The sequence below is a fragment of the Bufo gargarizans genome, chromosome 3 (assembly GCF_014858855.1).
Source record: "Bufo gargarizans isolate SCDJY-AF-19 chromosome 3, ASM1485885v1, whole genome shotgun sequence".
Lineage (NCBI taxonomy): Eukaryota > Metazoa > Chordata > Amphibia > Anura > Bufonidae > Bufo > Bufo gargarizans.
Window position 1 is genome coordinate 495358162 of NC_058082.1, and position 23388 is coordinate 495381549.

The following is a 23388-nucleotide window of genomic DNA, read 5'->3' on the forward strand; positions in this document are numbered from 1 at the left end:
AGCCAGATAGGGACAGAAATAAAGAAAAAATAAATAAATAGTCAGTCAGACTTATACTTACCTCCCTGCTTCTCTGGAATACTCCGGTCCCGCCTCCAGCCAGCACAGATGTAATTACTTTACGGCCGCGCAGCGGCTCAGTCAGGCCGCCGGACCGGCGCAGGCGGCGCGATTATGTCATCGCGCCGCTGACGTCATCGCGCCGCCTGCGCCTGTCCGGCGGCCTCTCTGATAGGCTGCCGGCAACACGCCTCCCCTGCTCCCCGTCTCCCTGGATTAAAGTTGTACATTATTCCGGCCCGGCCGGCCGGCCGGGACAGCAAGCTAGAGAGGCCCGGGGGGCAATTGCCCCCCTGCCCCCCGGCCCAGTCCGCCCCTGGCAGGGTTAGAAGTCAAACTCGATTTCTGCAATTTTTTATGGTGGCTTAGTCCAAGCACTGTATGAGTCTCCTGTGCAGAGAAGAGCAGGGGCCCGGCTCTCACATGAGAGGCAGGCTCCTGCTCTAAGGCCCCTTTCCCATGGGCGAGTTTTCCGCGCGGGTGCAATGCGTGTGGTGAATGCATTGCACCCGCAACTGAATCCAGACCCATTCACTTTAATGGGGTTGTTCAGATGAGCGGTGATTTTCACACATCACTTGTGCGTTGCGTGAAAATAGCAGCATGTTCTATATGGTGTGTTTTTCATGCAGTGCAGGCCCCATAGAAATGAATGGGTCTGCATGAAAATTGCAAGCATCCGCAAGCAATGTGTGGTGCGATTTTTACGCATGGTTGCTAGGAGATGATAGGGATGAGCAACCCCATTAAAGTCTAATAACTGTATTATTTTCCCTTATAGCAGGGTTATAAGGGAAAATAATAGCATTCTTAATACAGAATGCTTAGTAAAATGTGGCTTGAGGGGTTAAAAAATAAATTAACTCGCCTCATCCACTTGTTCTCGCTGCCGGCAACGTCTTCTTTCAGGACCTGCAAAAGGACCTTTGATGACGTAATCTCGCTCACCACGTGGTGAGCGCGGGGACGTCAGCGCAGGTCCTGCTGAATGAAGATAGTGGTGAGCGCGATTACGTCATCAAAGGTACTTTTGCAGGTCCTGAAAGAAGAAGAAAGAAGACATGCTGGCTGCGCGAACAAGAGGATGAGGTGAGTTCATTTTTAAAAACATTTTTAACCCCTCAAGCCACATTTTACTAAGCATTCTGTATGAAGAATGCTATTATTTTCCCTTATAACCCTGCTATAAGGGAAAATAATAAAATATACAGAACACTGATCCCAAACCCGAACTTCAGTGAAGAAGTCCGGGTTCAGGTCTGGGCACCGCAGTCAGTTTTTTATCACGCGCGTGCAAAACGCATTGCACCCGCACGTTAAAAACTGAACATCGGAACGCAATCGCAGTCAAAACTGACTGCAATTGCGTACCTACTCGCACGATTTTCCCTGATTACAGACGCAACGCATCCAGACCTAATCCAGACACGCTCGTCTGCAAGGGGCCTTATAGAACAGTACTATCCTTGTCCGTTATGCGGACAATAATAGGACATCTTCTATCTTTGAACGGAATGGAAAAACAGAAATACGGAAACAAAATGCATACAGAGTACATTCCGTTTTTTTTGCGGACTAATTGGAATGAATGGTTCCGTATACGGACCGCAAAAAATCTAGAACTATTTATTTCTGGCACAACTGCATTGGAAAAAAAAGACAAAATCACCACTGAAAGCCATCCCTGTCCCTTTTTACAACACAAATATTTTTGGGTGACTGATTTAATAATATTTCCTGTTCAATACAGTAATAAAAGGAGAAACGCAAGACAGGGAGACGCTTTTCCCCAGTTGTAATCAAGGCAGTCGGCCACTAGGTGGCATCTCCTTCCAGTTTTTGTCCTGACTCGTGAACTTAGCATTGAGAGAAGGAAACACCGGCGTCCTCCCCACCGGAAGGGAACGAGTCATCCAGAAACTGTGAGGTGAAGGTTTACATGATGTCGCTATAAGGAAGTGCACGACGTGTAATTGCAGCGTGACTACGGCTTCTCTACACTATTACAGCGCCGCTTAATGCTGTGACCTCTGAAATCACGTGATTCTGCTCTGAGCTCGTCGGCCGCTGCTGTGACGTCACGCAGTGTGGAGGGCACTGGTACTGAGCAGTGTGGAGGGCACTGGTACTGAGCAGTGTGGAGGGCACTGGCAGTCAGCAGTGTGGAGGGCACTGGTACTGAGCAGTGTGGAGGGCACTGACAGTCAGCAGTGTGGAGGCCACTGGTACTGAGCAGTGTGGAGGGCACTGGCAGTCAGCAGTGTGGAGGGCACTGGCAGTCAGCAGTGTGGAGGGCACTGGCACTGGGCAGTGTGGAGGGCACTGGCAGTCAGTAATGTTGCCTTATTTTCAGCACTTCATTAACATTCACCCTGTAAATGGGATTTTTATTTTCTGCTGTACTGTGTTATGTTTAATTTAGTACCTTAAAGGGATTGGTCAGCTTTCCAGCTGTGGATGTTTGACTCTGAACATAAAAATTAGGGCTCGCCTTTCCGTGGTCCCGCCACTGCTCCGTTTCCTCCTGCTCACAGTCCCCACATGACCAGGAAGAAGCAGGGTCCTAAGACTGCTGCAACCAATTACAGGTCTCAGCAGTCACTTGAATGATACATCACTGCTGTAACCGTGCCTTAGGTTACATGGCGCCCTGTGCGAGGTCTTTTTGCGTTATTAGCATCAGGTATAAATTGGAAGAATGCGCAGCAAATACGTAAAGAGGTTGTCTCATCTTCTTTTACCTCTTCAGCTTGCAGCGCTTTTGTGTCTGGTCGCAAAATGGAATGTTGCCGAAACAGAAGACGTCCTGATGCATCCTGAACAGATCTCTTTCCATTCAGAACGCATGAGGGCTAAACGGAAACTTTTTTTTCCAGTATTGAGATCCTCTGCCGGATCTCAATACCAGGAAACAACAATGCAAGTGTGAAAGCAGCGTAAGCCTTTTCGTGGCTCAGCAGCTGCGTTTTTTCTGCGTTCCAGGATAGAGCGGCTCCGGGGCTACTCCTCCACTGAGATCAGAGACCATCTCAGGAGCTACAACGCTTATGCGCACTCCTGCCCGACCACTAGACTAGGGAGAGATCATACCTCGCATGCGCGGCCACAGGGGTAAGGGGAGGCCTAACAGGGAAACGAGGTACTTCTAAAAATGTCCCAATGTCCCAGGTACTATACTGCTGACAAAATAGTGACCTCAGTAGACATAATTGGGGTCATTTATCAAACTGGTGTAAAGTAGAACTGGATTTCCAAAAGAGCTGTCAAATATGAAAGGTGGAATCTGATTGGCTGCTATGGACAACTAAGCCAGTTCTGCTTTACACCAGTTTGATAAATTACCCCAAATGTCCATATAGTGTCTGCAACAGTTATAATGTCCCCTAGAGTGCCCTGAGTAATAACACCCTATATTGTGCCCAGGCAATATGTAGTGTCCCCAGAAATAATAGAATTGCCCCTACAGTGTCTCCCCAATAGCAATGCCCCCATACTAATTCCCCCCCATACAGTAATTTCCCCCATACTGCCCCCATAGTAATTCCCCCCCATACAGTAGTTTCCCCCACATTGCCCCATATAGTAATTTGCCCCCCACATAGTAATCCCTCCCATAATTATTTGCCCCCAATTAAAAACAAAAAATAAACTTAAAAGCTAAATACTCACCTGCGCTTGCTCACAGAGGAAGGTGCGCACACTTCACTGTGCTGCTGCGTCCCGGCACAGGCTCGCGCCATAATGTCATCATGCACACCTGCGCCTGGATTTCACTACCACATAGGCATCAGGCCTACTAGGCCTGATGCCTGTGGCGGTGATCGGCTGCGGGGCAGGGAACTATGCACTCCCGTGCCCCACCGCAGTATGTGGGCGTCAGCGCTCCAGCAATGAGCGCTTCCATCTGTATTGATGGAAGCGCTCATTGCTTCTGACACCCGGGGAAGACCGCCCCCCTCTCCCCAGGCACGCCACTGGCTCTGCTCTCTCTGCAACTGCTGAGCCCTCTCCACCTTGATTTACAGGACCAGACAGTGAAAACGTCATCACTGCTTGTCCCTATTAATCAAAGTGCAGAGGACACAGCAGCTGCAGAGAGAGCTGAGCCTCTAGGTGTAACAGTAACGCCCGTTGCTCCTAGAGGCTCATTTGCATATATTTAGACATCATTTTTCTCAGCAATGTGGGCACATGTGAACATGGGATCAACACAGATGCCTTCAGCTGCCAAGCGCACATGTAACAGGTTAGCCAGTTTCATGGGTACAAAGCTGCTGACAGATGCTCCTTTAGTGAACATTTTTTTTTTTTTTTTGAGCTGTATGATGGCTTGTTTTTTGAAGCACAAGTTGCAGTTTTTAATGGATCTGTTTTAGGGTACACATAACTTACTGATTAACTTGTATTAACTCTTTCTCCAGGGGAGGGGATGGGAAAAAACAGCCATTGAGTTTTTACGTTATAAATTTTGCGGCATTCATTTTTCGGCATAAATAACATAATTAGGCTACATGCACATGTTAAAAACGGACACACTGTCAGTTTTTCATGGCCATTTTGCATCAGTGTGTGCATCCATTTTCTGGCCGTCTGTTCGTTTTTAATGTCCGTTTTGCATCAGTTTTTCATGTCCGTTAAAAACGGACATGAAAAATGGATGAATTTGATTGGCAGTTATTCCTAGACCCACCCTTCTGAGAACACCCACAGGATGGTAGGCCCCCAGCTAAAATAATGTCCCCCATAGTGTAAGATATATTTTTTTTTTTTTACTGCCCCCAAGCTTTAATAATGCCCCCTATTTTGGCCCCAGGTAAATAAATGTCTTCCAAGTAGGGTTGTTTCGGGTATCGAATTATCAATACCCAATCGATACTTTTGCCTGGTATCGACCTGGATACCAGGAGTTGCCTTTTTTCGATACTAGGCTTCGCTATTGCGCAGTCTAGTATCAGAGAACAAGAGTGCGCTTCTCTCAGTGCGCTTAGTGTTCTCCTCAGCAGTACAGGGGAGAAGGAAGCAGTCTCTCCCTCCCCCGTGTGCCACTGCTGCCGCTTCCACCAATGAGGAGAGAGGGGCGGGCGCACTGCGCCACCAATGAAAGTAGATGTTTAAAGAGGAGCTTTAATCTGGCAAAAAATTCAGAATCAAAGTATCATGATATGTACAGCGGCTCCCAGGGATCTCACTGCACTTACGGTACTATTATCCCTGGGCGCCACTCCCTTCTCCCGCTATGTCCTCCAGTATCTTCGGGGACTTGGTTGTACTGGGCGGAGACTGCCCTTGTTCTTCTGGGGCTCCCTTCTTCCAGGCTGTAGCGCTGGCCAATCGCATCGTAGAGCTCACAGCCTGGAGCCTATCAGAGGAAAGGGGAAGGGAGACGCCTCTCCCCTGTCCTGCAGCATCCATCTGTATCGTTGTCCTGAGGACAGTGATACAGGTGACTATGGAGATGAGTGCTTCCACAATGGAAGCGCTCATCTCCCTGTGCCCTGCCGCCGCCCCCCACTTGTCACCAGGGCTGCGCCGCCTGAGGTGATCGTGTCACCTCGCCTAATTGGCGGTGCGGTCCTGTCTGTGTGGGTGCTTAATTTTTTCAGAGCATTTTGCGATACATAGCACTTTTTAATCAGTTTTTATTCCGTTTATTTTTTTTTTTAGGTGGCAAATAAGCAAAAAGCAGCAATTCTAGCAGTTTTGTTTTTTACAGCGTTTGCCATACAGGGTAAATTATATGATAAATGGGAAGTGGCTGTGGTTACGGACACACAATACCAAATATGTGTTGGGGAATTTATTTTTAAAAATGTTTTTCATTGAAAAGCATATTTTTTTATGGAAAAAGATGTAATTTTTTTAATTTATTTTTTACATTTATTTAATAATTTAACCATTTAACAGTTCCACTCTTTAGTAGGTGATCTTTTGATACTTCTCTTGTAATGTTTGTGCAGTACAAGAGAATTATACTGTCAGTGCTTTACTGAAAGTCACTAACGCACAGCAGGCAGGGCAGAGGCAGGCGTTGGCAGTGTCGGACTGGGGTACATAGGGCCCACCAGTAAAATTTATTTTAGGGGCCCACCGTATGGATACATTCAAATATAATAAATAATTGAACAAGTTTTTTTTATATGAACATTGGCTGGTGAAGGTTCTGTACATTGAATATATGTATGTAGTGCAGTAAGTCTAATGTGTAATGTGCCACTTGTGCAGGGGGTGGGAGACTATGGGCCCACTTTACCAGTCCAAGCCTGGGCGTTGGCATCCCGTGATATCATTTGCAAGATGCTGATGAAAGACAGAGGGAATCCGCTCCCTCTGTATGCCGCTTAGTTGCAGCACTCTCTAGGGCAGTGATGGTGAACCTTTTAGAGACTGAGTGCCCAAACTGAAACCCAAAGCCCACTTATTTATCGCCAAGTGCCAAGCTAGCAATTTAACCTCAATAGCAATATAGTATATTTTCCATGTATCATTTAGCTATAATAGCCTGCCTACATTCAATGCACTGCCTGTGCCATTCATAGTGCGCACTACGCTGATGGAGGAAAAATCAAAGGCATATTAGTACACCAAAGATTTTTTTCAAGGGTGCGGGTGCCCACAGAGAGGGCTCCGAGTGCCATCTCTGGCACCCGTGCCATAGGTTCGCCAACACTGCTCTAGGGGGAACAGCTAATAGCAGGCCGTGGCTTGCGTCATGTGTGATGTCACATAAGCAATCCGAGAGGAAACCGGCCTCGGGGACCAGGTAAGTATGCACAGTGTTGCGGGTCCGGGCATTGTAGCGGGCGTTATTTAGTCCTGGCGTGTGGGTGTTCACAAAATTTGAGACATTTGCAGATGTAGTGATACCAATTATTAGGGATGAACGAATCGACTTTGGGTGAAACATCTGAAGTCGGTTCGCATAAAACTTTGTTCTAATACTGTACGGAGCAGGAGCTCTGTACAGTATTAGAATGTATTGGCTCCGATGAGCCAAAGTTATTGCTTTTTGTACTGTAAAAAAACATTTACCGAATTCTGATTCGGTTCCAAGTGGTACCTTGGAACCGAACCCGAGTTCGGGAAATGGTCTTTTACAGTATAAATCAATTTCTCAAGTTATTATGCAAAGTCGATTCGCTCATCCCTACCAATTATGTTCAACTTTCTGATTTTTTTTTTTATATGGCAAATGGGGAAAAGATTTTTTTTAATTTTCTAATATTTTTAAAATGTTAACTATTTATGTTTTGTTTGTTTTTAGACCCTCTAGGTTTGATCGCTTGTACTGTACACAACAGTGTCGCAGTGTGTAGTGATTTTGCCTACATCTTATTACACCGTGAGGCAGAGGGGTCACCATGCAGTGAAGTATCTTTGAGGGTATGATGATTTTTATTTTATAGCGTTTACTGACATTACGAGATAACTCGGACGACCCTTTTAAAGGGGTTGTCTCACTTCAGCAAATACTATTTATTATGTAGAGGAAGTTTATACAAGGCACTTGCTTAGGTATTGTTATTGTCCATATTGCTTTCTTTGCTGACTAGATTCATTTTTCCATCACATTATACACTGCTCGTTTCCATTGTTATGACCACCCTGCAATCCATCATCAGTGGCCATGCTTGCACACTATAGAAAAAGAGTTGGCCTTTTTGGTGGCCGGGACCGTGGGAGCGCACATGGGCTGGTGCTTTTTCCTATAGTGTGCAAGCACGACCACCACTGATGGATTGCAGGGTGGTCTTAACCATGGAAATGAGCAGTGTATAATTTGATGGAAAAATGAATCAAGCCAGGGAAAGAGGCAATATGGACAATCAGAATACATTAGTAACTGCCTTGTATTAACTTTCTCTACGTGATAAATGCTATTTGCTGAAGTGAGAGAAACCCTTTAAGGAATCTGCAATCTGTCATGGCGATTCCCTCTGGCGCAACACCATACCAGCAGGGAGAGTAATCCTGCAGTCCAACAGCACTCCTGCTGCCAGGCTAAGACCCCAGCTTTGGGACACGTTCTCCACAGACACAGCACCAACAGCATGTGATTCTTGTGATGCATGACGTGTAAATGTTTTATATTGTACAGCTCCGGGCACCCTCATCGGATAATGGTACCTTTACCTGGAGCAGAGCTGGTGCAGAGGCCCTTACAGCTGTATCGGTACCTTCTTCGCTGTTGCAAGCAACTTCCAAATGAGAATCTTCAACATCATTATAAGCACGCAGTGCGACAGGTGAGCTGAGCTGTGCAGTGTGAGAACTCCTAACCCCAAAAGATAGCTACGGTATTATGTAAACTGGGATGTATACGTTCATATGCATATGGTGATGCCTACTGGAAAAGTGCTTCAATGAATAAACCCAGGTCTGAATGTGACTGGTTTGTAAAATAGTTTTTCCTTTGCCAAATTATGGTCTCTGTCCATATGCTTGTATTAAAAATTAGATTGATGGCAGGATCTGTGGATGAGGGGAGAATTGTCTACATAACAAGCCTTGTGTGTGTGATGAAAATCCTTATACAATCAAACCTACAGTATCCCACTTAAAGGGAGCTGAACCCGGACATATCTCCATCTTCATCCCTCTGGCCCCCCTGATATGAGCATCGGAGCATTTCATGTGAGCATTTTTGTGTACATTAGCACACTGCTAGGCAGAGGCTTCCGCCCAGTAAACACTGACGGACGGGCTTTAGCGCTGCCCTCACTGTTTTACAAGCTAGGGCAGTGATAAAGCCTGCCCATTAAAGGCTTTATCCAATATCATAAACAGCTCCCCCATTTTTCCATCGAGAATTTTGTTTGTGTCATGTGACCATGGAGTGGGAGTGAAGTGCTTGCTACTACTGACCGCTCCGTGGTCACCCGCCGGCCCACGCGCTGCACTGTCCTCCTGACACATTGTCAGGACGTAGTGCACGTATGCGTGCACTATGACCTGACGCTGCATGACATCAGGACGGCAGTGCAGCGGGCGGAGAAGAAGACAGAGGAGTTGTGGAGCGGCGCCCCTACAGGAGAGGAAAGTATTAAAGGGATTCTGTCACCTCCCCTAAGCCAAAAAACGATTTTAAAGCAGCCATGAAGCACAGCTTACCTGGATTAGGCTGTGCTCTTTTATCTTGAAATCCGTCCAGCAGTTACTGCAAAAAACGACTTTGATTGATATGTAAATGTGTCCTGAAAGTGCCCAGAGGGGCGTTTTGTTCATCTTAGAGAGCCCAGTACCGCCCCTCTTTCAGTGCCCAGCCCGCCTTCCTTGTACTGTCTAACCGCCGCCTCCAGCCTGCCACAGCCTCTCCTCCCCCTCCCTCACGCCGAACGAAGTCTCGCACAGGCGCAGTACCCACTGAGGGCTGCGCCTGTGCGATCAGCAGGAGACTGAGGGCAGCAGCTTCATCTTCGTCACTGGGCATGCGCCGAGCCCAGTGACGTCCGATGCTCGCTCTTCCCTGCTGACTGAGGGAAGGGCGAGCATCGGACGTCACTGGGCTCGGCGCATGCCCAGTGACGAAGATGAAGCTTCCGCCCTCAGTCTCCTGATGATCGCACAGGCGCAGTCCTCAGTGGGTACTGCGCCTGTGCGAGAGTTCGTTCGGCGTGAGGGAGGGGGAGGAGAGGGAGGAGAGGCTGTGGCAGGCTGGGGGCGGCGGTTAGACAGTACAAGGAAGGCGGGCTGGGCACTGAAAGAGGGGCAGTACTGGGCTCTCTAAGAGGAACAAAACGCCCCTCTGGGCACCTTCAGGACACATTTACATATCAATCAAAGTAGTTTTTTGCAGTAACTGCTGGACGGATTTCAAGATAAAAGAGCACAGCCTAATCCAGGTAAGCTGTGCTTCATGGCTGCTTTGAAATCGTTTTTTGGCTTAGGGGAGGTGACAGAATCCCTTTAAAGGGTTGCTGGAGACTAGGAGCGGAGATAGTGGCACTGGGGGAGCTTTGGGCACGCTGACATTAGAGGGGATGAATGCACAGAGGACTTGTGGCATTGGGGACTGATGGCATTAGACACTGATGGCACAGAGGAGTGATGGCGCTGAGGAGGGGGCTGATGGTGCTGGGGGACTGATGGCACAGACAACTTATGGCATGGGGGGTGATGGGACTGGGGGACTATGGCACTGAGGGGGGGCTGATGGCATGGGGGGAGCTGATGGCACAGGGGATTGATGACATGGGGGGAGCTAATAGCACAAAGGACTAATGGCACTGGGGAGAACTGATGGCATGGGGCGGTCTAATTAAATTTTTTAAAGGAAAATATTCATTTTTTATTAGTTTTTTTTTCTTATTAGAGTACTTGATTATTGTTGGATTAATTGATAGATTGTTTGCTTTCTGATATTGGATAACTCCTTTAATGCTGGTGACGTCACCGGGCTCACTGCTGGGCAGAAGCTTCCGCCTAGCGGTACCTATGGAGAACCTGGTGCATCACCGGATCTCAAAAAAATGCCTTGAAATGCTCCGATGCTCATATCAGGAGGGCGCTCTAACTTTCAAAACCGAGCGACTATAAACACCAAATAACATGGGGGAGTAGAGGGAAGCACTGCGCCCTGCCCAGTGACACCGGCACGCATGCACAACTTTTGTCTATGGGGCCTGTGGACTCCGTTCGGCTCAGTTATGTGCCGAATCCGTCCTTTCTGTTTTCCTTCCCCGATACATCACGCACTGCACTACATACATTACACACATCCATACATTGCGCACTGCACTACATACATTACACACATCCATACATCGCGCACTGCGCTACATACATTACACACATCCATACATCGCGCACTGCGCTACATACATTACACACATCCATACATCGCGCACTGCGCTACATACATTACACACATCCATACATCACGCACAGTGCCTGTAGAGGATGCAGTAGAACGGAATGGCTGAGCGGTGATGTGAGCGAAGCCTAATGTATGTAGTGCAGTGTGTGTAGTGCAGTGTGTGTAGTGCAGTGTGTGTAGTGCAGTGTGTGTAATGTGTGTGTAGTGTGTAATGTGTGTGTAGTGCAGTGTGTGTGTGTGTGTAATGTGTGTGTGTGTAGTGCAGTGCAGTGTGTATGTGTGTAGGGCAGTGAATGCACAGCTGGATATTATAGCCAAGTGATAAAGTATAGGGAAGATATACTATAATGGACTGTCTTTATACTTTAGCCTAGTAATAGTTCCCCTGCTTAAATACCAACCTCCTTAGGGCACATTCACACTGCTAGTATTTATATATCTGTTAGATTAGCAGAACAAAGAACACAACAGAAGTTCCAGGTCAGGCACATATTTGCCCTGAAGAGAACTGAACAGACGTCATTGATTATGATGTTGTCCGGTCGGTTTCTGTTCAGAATCCTGTCTTTTTACCAGACAAAAAAAGTCCTGCATGCAAGTTTTTTTTTTTTTTTGTCCAGTCTTTGTGACAGAGGCCTAGAACGGAGACTCCACTGCAGACCTTAACACTATTTATGCCTACGTATTATGTATTTGAATTACTGCAACTATCTTACTCCTCCTCTGCTAAAAATACTCCTCAAAAATGGTAAGAAGAGTAGGGCGACCTCTACTCTTAGGTGATCAGTGACAACTTTTCTGAAAAGAATTAGTTATGGGCACACAGCGAATTTGTTGCAAATGATTTCAACCTGTGCATTGCAAAGTCTGAAAAACATTGTGGTATCTTTTGCATAAATTGCCATGCTGCAGAATTCAAAAATCTGCAAAGCTGGCTAATTTGTGCTGCAGATTTCTATCAAAGTGTGTGGATCAGATTTGTGTAAATCTCATCCACTTTCTGCTACTGTAACACACTGTGGGGTCTCCACACAAAATTGTGCTGAAGATGATGTGCAGCAGTGCGGCCATACCCTTATTGAAAATAATTTTTTGCGTGTTTTTTATAAGTTTTTTTTTAAAGAAATTGCGGACGTGTGAATGGACCCTTACAGTAAGTTTTTAGGTTTCCGTCAGAAGTTCTGGTGTTTTTGATGTAATAATAGCGCAGTCTTTACCTCTATTGTTGACATCAGAAACACTTGGATTTAATTAATTAATTTATTAGATTTAATCTATATCTTCATTTATAGATCAGTCAGAATTTGTCAGGTTACTTTCAAAATGGATCTGGTGTCACTGCCATGGCTCTCTTATGAGTGAAAGCTGTGATACTGTTGGGTACATAGTGGAGAAGACGCTCATAGCAGATATCAAAATACTCACCCCTTTAGGCTCCTTTCAGACGAGCGAGTCTCGCGCATCGGACTCGCAGCGTGAATATGCAGCAGCACTCATTCTGCCCTCCCAGCACCGATGGGGTTACATAGCATTATATTGATGTCTGTAACCCTTACAGTTCTGGAATGTATTGGATAACACTGACCTAATTTTGTCAGTCTTAGGCCGAATGCATTTCGGTGTCATTGGTTGCTATGACGCCGTGCGCTCCCTGCTGCCGCCGCAATACAGTAATACACTGGTATGATCTATACCAGTGTATTACAGTATTGCGGCGGCAGCAGGGAGCGCACGGCGTCATAGCAACCAATGACGCCGTGCGCTCCTGCTCTCAGCAGGAATCCAGGCCGTGGTTCCACGGACCACTCACGGCCGTGAAAAACGTCCGTAATACATTTCAGACTTTTAAGGGTTACATAGCATCATAAATCAGTATAATGCTATGCAACCCGGTCAGTGCTGGGAGGGCAGTACGGGTGCTGCTGCAAACTCACGCAGCGAGTCCAATGCGTAAGACACGCTCGTCTGAAAGGGGCCTTAGTGTGATGGGTGTTGCTACTCAGGACAAAAGAGCCTGGTGCTTGTTCTCCTCCATTCTGTTGGGCCTGTGCCCCACCCCAGTGCCTGATAAAAGTGCCAGTCCTTTGTTGATGGAAGTCCTGCCATATACTTCCATGTTTGCACTTATTCTCTGCTTGAAAAAGACCCAGGATTGGGCTGAAACGTTGCAGCTGTTTATATGAATAAACATGGTATTTTTTCTCACCATCTGGAGCTCTGTGATCCTGTCCTTCAGTTCCTTTACCATGACACTAGTGTGAACAGGGAACTAAATTTGTCTTTTTTTTTATTAATCTATTATGGTTTGTTTTGCAAAAGAGCTTCCGGGTGCATGCTGATGAGGATGACTCCGAGAGGATACGACAGATTATTAAGAGGGCCATAGAGGATGCTGACTGGGTAATGAATAAGGCAAGTGATACTTGATAGTTTCACTAATTATTTACACAGCAAATATCTTATAACCAAACGTTTTTTATTTTTCTGATATGTGATACGAACATTTAAATGGTACCTCCAATGATGATGCCAGCCATCTCTCTCACAATGTACTGCCATATGTGGCATAAATACTGCAGATTGTCTGCAGTGCAATTTCAAAATGGGTAAGATATCAGAGATCTGTAGCATGTCACTTTATACTGCAGGTTTTACCCATAACATTTTAACCTATGCACTGCAAAGATTGCAAGCAGCTGAAAGCCCACTGCGATCCCGGCAATGATGCTGCCGCAAAAACCATGTCCATGTCAAGTGTTTCTCTTATAGGGGAATTTGTCCCAATCCGCTGGGAAGTCTTCACTGAAGAATATCTGCTATGCTCTGGCCGTAACCCTAAATTTCTGGCAAGGAGAGTGGGTGGTCTGGTTGCCTAGCAAACCATGTGGCATCTAATGACTTCTGTCATTTGTACTGGCATTATCATCAAAAATACGCTTTAAAATGGACCTTTCACCTGACATTATCATGTAAATAGCTGGTAGTGTAGGGCATACTGAAGGCATGTGAGTTTGCTTACTATTTTTCCCTATGCGCTGCTCTGTTCACCTGATGTGCCCCCCGTTCTGGTTTCCTGCCTGGTATGTAAATCCATACCATCGGTACAGGGAGGAGGAGACTGCCCTGTTTCTCAGGGGGCGTCTCCTTCTCCCTGGCTGTGACGCACTCCATTGCTATTGGCCAGATTGCAGCAGAAACAGGGTCGTCTCCTCCCTGTACCGATGGTATGAACAAACCAGGACGGGGGGCACAGCAGGGGAACGGACCAGCGCATAGGGAAAATAGTAAGCCATCTTGCATGTCTTCAGTATGCCCTATACTGCCAGCTATATACATGATAATGTCAGGACTGGTGAAAGGTCCGCTTTAAATACAGAGAGACATTAAATATATTTTTATAGTTTGGATGCTAACCTGGAAAAACCCAGAAAATTCCCTCAGCTTCATGATCACATTTATGTCATTTTTCCATAACCACATACTACTGTATGTTATGCAACTTCTTTTTGCTGTAAAAACAAAACTGTCTGGAACCTGTCAACTGATGCTCCAGCAGGACCAGACTGGGAATTTAAAGTGGCCCTGGTCCTTCAGCAGTGCTATTCAGTACATCCTAGTGACCAGTGCACCCAATCATTGGCCTCCGCAGTACTGTGCCGCACATGTTGGCGTCACCGCGGAGGCCAGACATTGCGAGAGATTTGTTGTTTTTGTTTTTTGTTTTCTTTTACACTTCCAACTCTTAGCAAAATTTTTAAAGGTGTATTTCCATCTGTGGCAATTATGGTATATCTACAGTATGTGCCATAAATGTCAGATAGGTGTCGGTCTCACCTCTGTGAACCGCTCTTTTCTCAAGATTGGGGCCCCCGTCACTCCTGGTCTGTGACTGGATGGAGCCGCACATGCGTGGCCACCTCTCTATTCCTGGCCAACTGCGGATATGACATGTTTGTGTCAGAAGGGACAACCCCATTAAATGGGTTTCCCAGGACTTAGATATTGGTGACGTATCCTCAGGATAGGTAATCAATATCAGATCAATGGTGGTCTGACGCCCATCAATTGTCAGGTTTGCTCATGTACCTCTCACAATGCCATGTAGCTGCAAAACATGGTGGGGGCCTTTGTTAAAGTATTTTTGTTCTGCTGGTTTATCTTTTCTGAAACAGACATGATTTGGCTGATGGTGTGAACTGCAATTATACCACTGTTGGCTTAAGCGTAGTGTGCAGTTAACATGTGTGGTAAACTGACCTAGAAGTCAACGAAACATAACACAGCCAGGCAGATGATTTTAGTGAGTTGTCTCACTTCAGTAAGTTGCATTTATCATGTAGAGAAAGTTAATACAAGGCACTTACTAATATACTGTCATTATCCATATTGCTTCCTTTACTGGCTGGATTATCTTTTTTCATCACATCATATACTGCTCGTTTCCATGGTTACAGACCACCCTGCAATCCATCAGTGGTGGTAGTGCTTGCACACTAGGAAAAAGCATCAGCCTCTCTGGTGGCCGAGACCATCGGAGTGCACATAGGCTAGTGCTTTTTCCTATATTGTGCAAGCACGACCACCACTGACGGATTGCAGGATGATCTGTAACCATGGAAACGAGCAGTGTATAATATGATAGAAAAATGAATCCAGCCAGCAAAGGAAGCAATATGGAATAATAACAATATATTAGTAAGTGGCTTGTATTAACTTTCTCTACTTGATCAATGCCACTTACTGAAGTGAGACAACCCCTTACTTTTGTTGGTAAGGGCTACAGTCCTAATAGAGGATTTTTAATAAATACAATATAAATAAAAGTTAAAGGGGTTATCCAGGTTCAGAGCTGAACCCTGACATACCTATATTTTCACCCAGGCAGCCCCCCCTGACAAGAGCATCGGGGCAAATGGAATAAATTTAATTTAGTTTATTCTAGCACCTACTCAGGATCCTCGTGTGAGTGAGTGTGGCACTATGAGCATTACATGTTTTTTTTTTTTCTAATTTGACATTTCAAAGCTTAATTTTCATTATGTATTTTTTACAGTATAGAAAACAAGGCTAACAGCATATGAAGACTATTACGTTATTTGATCGGAACTCAAGAACCTTAATCCATCCCAATGACATCTACTCATAAAGAAGAACTCTCTTTCCAGTCATGTGCTCTGCAGTGTGCAAGGAATATTTGTAGTCTACAGTGCCTACTGTCATTTATACATGAGTATTATCTGAATTGGTGGTTCACATAAAATATAACCGATGGAAATGCCTCCTACTTCATGAATAATAGTTGTTACATAGGTTACTATTAAGAGGGTTTTCCGAGATTTTATTACTAATGACCTATCCTCTGGTTAGGTCATCATTATCTGATCGGTGGGGGGTCCAACACCTGGGACCCCTTCCGATCAGCTGTTTGAGAAGGCACTGGCAGCCTTCTAATTGCTTACCAAGCGCAGCACCATACATTGTATAGCGGCTGTGCTTGTTAACGCAGCTCAGCCCCATTCACATCAATGGGGCCAAGCTGCGCCTAGGCCCTGTGACCGATGAACGTGATCTCACTGGCCTAGGAAAAGCTGTGAGAAGCCTGCAGCACTCACAAGAGCGCTGGTGCCTTCTCACACAGCTGATTGGTGAGGGTCCTGGGTGTCAGACCACACCAATCAGATAGGATAGGTCATCAGTATAAAACTCCCGGAAAACCCCTTTAAAATTTGGGCTTTGTATCCTCTTTTTGTACAATAAGTACAGTATTTCTTGAAAAGAAATTGGAATCCTATAAGATGTTGGTCAAAAAGCTTGGTTGTTATAATCCACATGTTTTGTTGTTGTGTTCCTTCCTAACACGAAGCTCAATCGTCACATCAAGAAAAAAACGATAGTTTAAAGGGAACTTGTCACCTCCCAAAAGCATCCCAAGCCGCCAGCAGTCACAGCGAAGGGGCAGGGAAGGGCGCGCGGTTACCGTGACATGAAGCAAGGAGGCCGCTGCCTCCGTGACTTCAAGCATGTGTGGAGAAGCGCGCCGGGCAGGAGATAAAACAACATTTTCAGTACTTTTGCTGAATCTGACTTCATGGAGAAAGGCATCATCAGAAACACACTGCGGGCGGCTTGGAATGCTTTTGGGAGGTGACAGGTTCCCTTTAATGAGAACTTGTAAAGATAGAATTTCTGATTGTGTTCAGAAACCAAGTTTTAGTTCTCATAATTGTCTATACAAAAGCTGGTAATTTGAAACAGGTTTTGAAAGGTAACCTATGCTCCTATTTTGTCTTCTTGGGAAAAATAACCAGTATCTAATCGGAACTGGTTTGGGCAGACATTGGAGCCAACATACAGTTCTGTGAAAAATACTCAGTAAAATGAGTGGTAGTAACAGACTGACTCGTAATAGGTATTTCTTACAAACCCCTTTTGCTAGTGAAAACAAGGACCCATTTTTAAAATGTAATAGGGTGCAGCAAGTGAACATTGATAGATTCTCCCTGCCAAAACAAAATAAAGAGCCTTGACTTGTGCCAGTGCTTAAAAAATATCTGGCATTTACCCTACTGGACCCCCCTCCATCAGCTGTAAACATTGGGGCAGTCAAAGTAATAACTATAGAGGGTTTAGCCAGTCTCTGGGCTTGGAGCCTAAGGAGGGATCCCTACTTGAGGAGACCAGGACTATAAGAGGCAAGAGATAAGCCTCCTCAACTATCACTTGAATTGGTTCTATGAGCTTAAAGGGGTTTTCTCAACAGGCTATTTCATACTTACCTGGTCCCGGCACGCTGTCCACTTCCTGGTTTCGGCACTCAGCATTGGGCGGCTCCATCTTCATTGATGTCTTTTCCCGGCCGCGCCGCGCGCTGTACTGAACGCGCACGCCGAGTCCTCGCATGCGCCCTGGTGACTTCTTCCTGGCCAGTACTGGCCAGGAAGAAGTCACCAGGGCGCATGCGCGGACTCGGCGTGCGCGTTCAGTACAGCGCGCGGCCGGCCGGGAGAAGAAAAGAAAAGTAGTCTGCGCACGCGCGGCCACCGCGATTCATGAGAAGAGCGGTGGCCGTAACCAGGGGAGACGGAAGACAACTGTCAGGTAAGTATAGGTTTATTTTTTTCTAAGGGGTAGGGATTTGTTAATAAAATATATTTAGAAAAATGATCACTGTTAAATCATTAACAGATTTAACAGTGATCATTAAGATGATAATACCCCTTTAACTGTCACTTGGCATGGGCACAGGAGCTTCAGGTTATGCTTCTGGGGACATAACTCTTCAGAGCCATCATGAGGCATAGCTGAAGGGATAGCGAATGGGAACCAGTTGTCAGCAGTAGCTGGACGCCCTCGGTAGAAGATTGGGAATGTTTCTGTAGTCTGTAGCAGTCCTTGTTAGGCCAAGTTCAGATATGGTGGATTTTCAGTGTACATAACAATTTATCCTAAAATGCAAATGAAAGAGGCTTTACAAAATCTGTAGCATTCCCTCTATGTTGTAGATTTGTGGTAGATTTCACCTATTGCAATGCAGTAAAATGGGTGAAATCTGCTGAAAACATCTGCATGTAATACAGTCCGGTCCATAAATATTGGGATATCGACACAATTCTAACATTTATGGCTAACAAGATGTGCTTTAACTGCAGACTGTCAGCTTTAATCTGAGGCTATTTACATCCAAATCAGGTGAACGGTGTAGGAATTACAACAGTTTGCATATGTGCCTCCCACTTATTAAAGGAACAATAGTAACGGGACATTTGGCTTCTCAGCTGTTCCATGGCCAGGTGTGTGTTATTCCCTCATTATCCCAATTACAATGAGCAGATAAAAGGTCCAGAGTTAATTTCAAGTCTACTATTTGCATTTGGAATCTGTTGCTGTCAACTCTCAAGATGAGATCCAAAGAGCTGTCACTATCAGTGAAGCAAGCCATCATTAGGCTGAAAAAACAAAACAAACCCATCGGAGAGATGGCCAAAACAACTATTTGGAATATTCTTAAAAAGAAGGTGAGCTCAGCAACACCAAAAGACCCGGAAGACCACGGAAAACAACTGTGGTGGATGAGTGAATAATTCTTTCCCTGGTGAAGAAAACACCCTTCACAAGAGTTGGCCAGATCAAGAACACTCTCCAGGAGGTAGGTGTATGTGTGTCAAAGTCAACAATCAAGAGAAGACTTCACCAGAGTGAATACAGAGGGTTCACCACAAGATGTAAACCATTGGTGAGCCTCAAAAACAGGAAGGCCAGATTAGAGTTTGCCAAAGGACATCTAAAAAAGCCTTCACAGTTCTGGAACAACATCCTATGGACAGGTATCACCAAGATCAACTTGTTCCAGAGTGATGGGAAGAGAAGAGTATAGAGAAGGAAAGGAACTGCTCATGATCCTAAGCATACCACCTCATCAGTGAAGCATGGTGGTGGTAGTGTCATGGCGTGGGCATGTATGGCTGCTAATGGAACTGGTTCTCTTGTATTTATTGATGATGTGACTGCTGACAAAAGCAGCAGGATGAATTCTGAAGTGTTTCGGGCAATATTATCTGCTCATATTCAGCCAAATGCTTCAGAACTCATTGGACAGCACTTCACAGTGCAGATGGACAATGACCCAAAGCATACTGCAAAAGCAACCAAAGAGTTTTTTTAAGGGAAAGAAGTGGAATGTTATGCAAAGTCAATCACCTGACCTGAATCTGATTTGAGCATGCATTTCACTTGCTGAAGACAAAACTGAAGGGAAAATGCCCCAAGAACAAGCAGGAGCTGAAGACAGTTGCAGTAGAGGCCTGGCAGAGCATCACCAGGGATGAAACCCAGCGTCTGGTGAGGTCTATGCGTTCCAGACTTCAGGCTGTAATTGACTGCAAAGGATTTGCAACCAAGTATTAAAAAGTGAAAGTTTGATTTATGATTATTATTCTGTCCCATTACTTTTGGTCCCTTAACAAGTGGGAGGCACATATGCAAACTGTTGTAATTCCTACACCGTTCACCTGATTTGGATGTAAATACCCTCAAATTAAAGCTGACAGTCTGCAGTTAAAGAACACCTTGTTCGTTTCATTTCAAATCCCTATGTTGGTGTATAGAGCCAAAAATGTTAGAATTGTGTCGATGTCCTAATATTTATGGACCTCACTGTGTATATGATTAATTTTTATTTTTTGCTGAAAGATCAAATCTTCAACTTGAAATTTCTGCTAATTATAATTGTAACCTTGTTGAGACACAATCAGCCTTATTTATCCAAAAATATCTTTCCAAAAAACTGTACCAGTTTACGAAATTAAAACGGATCTGAGTGCAGATCAAGAGCTTATGTTAGACAAATACGGTTTATTGTTTGAGAAAAAAAAAGCTAAAATAACAAGAAACTGAAAATGTCACCAGCAACCCAACTGAAGAGGAACATTTTTTTTTACATGTTGACCATCAGATGGCATCAAGCACATTTTACATGCGCCTAGAACAGTGGTGGCGAACCTATGGCATGATTGCCAGAGGTGGCACTCATAGCCCTCTCTGTGGGCACCCGCACCCTGGAAAAAGTCTATGGTGTAGCAATATGCCTTAGACTTTTCCTGCCATTTATCAGCGCAGGGTGCACTATGAACGGCACAGGCAGCGCATAGAATAGAGGCAGGCTATCATAGCTAAATAATGAAGTACATGGAAGATATACTATATTATTATTGAGGTTAAATTACTGTGTTGGCACTTTGTGATAAACAAGTAGGTTTCGGGCTGCAGTTTGGGCACCCAGTCTCTAAAAGGTTTGCCATCACTGCCCTAGAACAATGTTTTAAGGATGCATTATAGACAGTGACATCTCAATAGATCAGCCTGTATGAGTTCTATGTAATATGACATTTATCACTATATTTTACAATATTTAATTAGGATTATTGATTAGTGTTCATAAATGAAAATGCTTGCATTTAATTTATTTCTCTTGTTTGCATCTTTAAAGAGGACCTTTCATGTATTATAAAACTGCAGGGGGGGGGGCACAGCGGAGAAAGCGAGAGGTTTTAAAAAAAAACTAAAAACAACACTGATGGCAGCATCAGCGGTACGCCACAAGTAAAGCTACTAAATTAAACGTAAACAAAAAATGCTTGAAAGGTCCTCATTAAGTAATTTGCACTTAAAGGATTGTCTGGATGGTAACATTTTCTCAAAAAAGGTCCAGAACAGTATTAAAAAAACGAAACAACGAAATGATAGTCCCCTCACTGTTTGCGCTGCTTCCCCTTTATTTTCTCTCTTTAGAAATGATAGAATAGGACTTTTCTGGCCATGTTGACTCCCTGTAACCTCGTCCACTTTTCTTGACAGTTTTCCAAAATGGCAAGATGAAAGAACTGTTGCAAACTATATGGCGTACACCATAATTTCCAAACATTTTGCGCAAATGGATTGATAAAGTATGCATCACTTTACTAGTGAGCCTATTGTATAGAGGCAGCCTATTAACTACTGGGTTTGTTGTCAGAGGATCTTAGTTATGAGGAAACAGTAAAAGAATTAAAGGAAATCCATCACCACAATCTATATATGAGTAGTACTGCAGAAAAGAAGTTTAGGCATTGGCATTTTTTATTTTCCTACTGCCTCCTTTCCCCTGCTGTCAACACTCAAAACTACAACTCCCAGCATGCCCGAACAGCCTACAGCTATCAGCCTACAGCAGGGCATTGTGGGAGTTGTAGTTTTACAACAGCTGGAGGGCCGCAGGTGGAGCATGCCTGGTTCAGACAATTCAGACTGCTGTGCTGTACCAACATAATAGAGAGGACTCCTGTGCACATGCTTAGCAGTCCTGACAATGGATTGCAACGCTTGAGACCCTGACAGAGGAGGAATGGGGGCAGTAGAAGAGTAAAAATATAGTGATCTGGACTTCTTATCTGCAGTACTACTAATGTATGTCTGCAGTTAATATTCCAAAATTACGGTGACAAATTCCCTTTAAATGTATTTACTCCAAAGGGGCATAATTAACCGGGGGCCAATTTCTGTTATTGCGTTTGTTTTTTTTAATTCCAGGCCTTCCATTCACATAACTGTATGAGGGCTTGTTTTTAGCAGGACAAGTTGTACTTTCTAATGGCACTATTTAATATTCAATAAGATATAGTGGGAAGCTGGAAAAAAAAAGTCCAAATGCAGTGGAATTGAAAAAAAAAATGCAATTCTGATAGTTTTACGGGTTTCCTTTTTACGGTGTTCCCTATGTGGTAAAACGTAAGGGGGTTGTCTGGTTTCCGATACTGATGACTTATCACCTGGTTATGTCATCAATATCATATCGGTGGGGGCCAACTCCAATCAGCTATTTGAAGAGAATAAGCACAGTGCCGTACATAGTATAACGGCTATGCTTGGTATTGCAGCTCTGCCCCATAAAGTTGAATGGGGCTGAGCTGCGCCTAGGCCACGTGACCAATGAACACGTCGTCACTTGACCCACAGGCGAAATGGTGTCTTCTCAAACAGCTGATCAGAGGTCCAGAGGATTTGTCATAAGTATTAAAGTTTCGGAAAACCTCTTTTAGGGTTGTTATGGATATGGCAATAGCAAATTTTTTGAGAGGATTAAAAATTTTTCCTGGCACGACCTAATAGGCATACACTGAAGGCAGACCCGAGGGCCTTTAGTACACCCCTTTCTGCTATGTAAAGACATTGGCACCACACAATTGATTTGCAGGGTGCCAGTTGGTGACACAGGGAGCCCCCTCCCTCTGAAACCTCTTACATTCGATGGTCACTATTGACATGTGGCATCTAAGGGGTTAAGCAACTGGTAGCCGTTAGAACAGATGCCTGACTGTCACTGGACTGCTGGACAACTGTGGTTAGGCTAAACCTGCACCACTGTAAAAAGGTGATTGTGCAGTTTTAAAGCCTGTTAGTGACTGCTGTAAAAACACGTTATAGCGGCTACTAGTGAGTGAGGTGACTGGTTCTGCACATGCGTGGGATTTAGGTTGTGAGTTCGGGAGCAGGGTAGGATCTTTAGATTCTGTCACTCTTATAATGAGAGGTGGGGTTAGAAATGGGAAGTGATGAGGTAAGCATTTAATTTACATAACTTTAGAAAAGCAAAAGTGGACTGTAAAAGAAGTACTTGGAGGTGTTTAAGAAAAAAAATAAAAAACTAGGATGATTAGGGTGGGGAGAACTATCTCAGGATGCCGATGATTCGTATGGTTAAAAACTGGTGACGGGTTCCCTTTAACTACTAACTTAGGCCTCTTTCACACGGGCGAGTTTTCTGCGCAGGTGCAATGCGTGAGGTGAACGCATTGCACCCGCACTGAATCCGAACCCATTCATTTCTATGGGACTGTGCACATGAGCAGTGATTTTCACGAATCACTTGTGCGTTGTGTGAAAATCGCAGCATGCTCTATATTGTGTGTTTTTCACACAACGCAGGCCCCATAGAAGTGAATGGGGCTGAGTGAAAATCGCAAGCATCCACAAGCAAGTAA

At 44.8% G+C, this 23388-nt stretch overlaps 1 protein-coding gene across 3 annotated transcripts; it reads left to right on the plus strand.

The window, feature by feature from the left end:
* The first annotated feature begins 1897 nt into the window (after nt 1-1897).
* On the plus strand, nt 1898-16151 carry LYRM9 (LYR motif containing 9). Of its 3 annotated transcripts, none has more exons than XM_044286975.1 (5): nt 1898-1987; nt 7322-7440; nt 8156-8303; nt 13193-13285; nt 15927-16151. In XM_044286975.1, exons 3-5 carry the CDS (start codon nt 8178-8180, stop codon nt 15942-15944), a joined length of 237 nt encoding a protein of 78 aa, XP_044142910.1. In that variant the 5' UTR covers nt 1898-1987; nt 7322-7440; nt 8156-8177; the 3' UTR covers nt 15945-16151. The 3 variants fall into 3 exon arrangements, with proteins under 3 accessions (XP_044142910.1, XP_044142908.1, XP_044142909.1); XM_044286973.1 differs by having other exon boundaries at nt 15932-16151; XM_044286974.1 differs by lacking the exon at nt 7322-7440 and having other exon boundaries at nt 1917-1987; nt 15932-16151.
* The last annotated feature ends 7237 nt before the right edge of the window (nt 16152-23388 follow it).

Coding starts and splice junctions, on each gene's coding strand:
- LYRM9 (XM_044286973.1), top strand. CDS start 8,178: ATGGTACCTTTACCTGGAGCAGAGCTGGTGCAGAGGCCCTTACAGCTG. Junction 8,304..13,192: donor ATAAGCACGCAGTGCGACAG/GTGAGCTGAGCT, acceptor GTTTTGCAAAAG/AGCTTCCGGGTGCATGCTGA. Junction 13,286..15,931: donor CTGACTGGGTAATGAATAAG/GCAAGTGATACT, acceptor TTTACAGTATAG/AAAACAAGGCTAACAGCATA.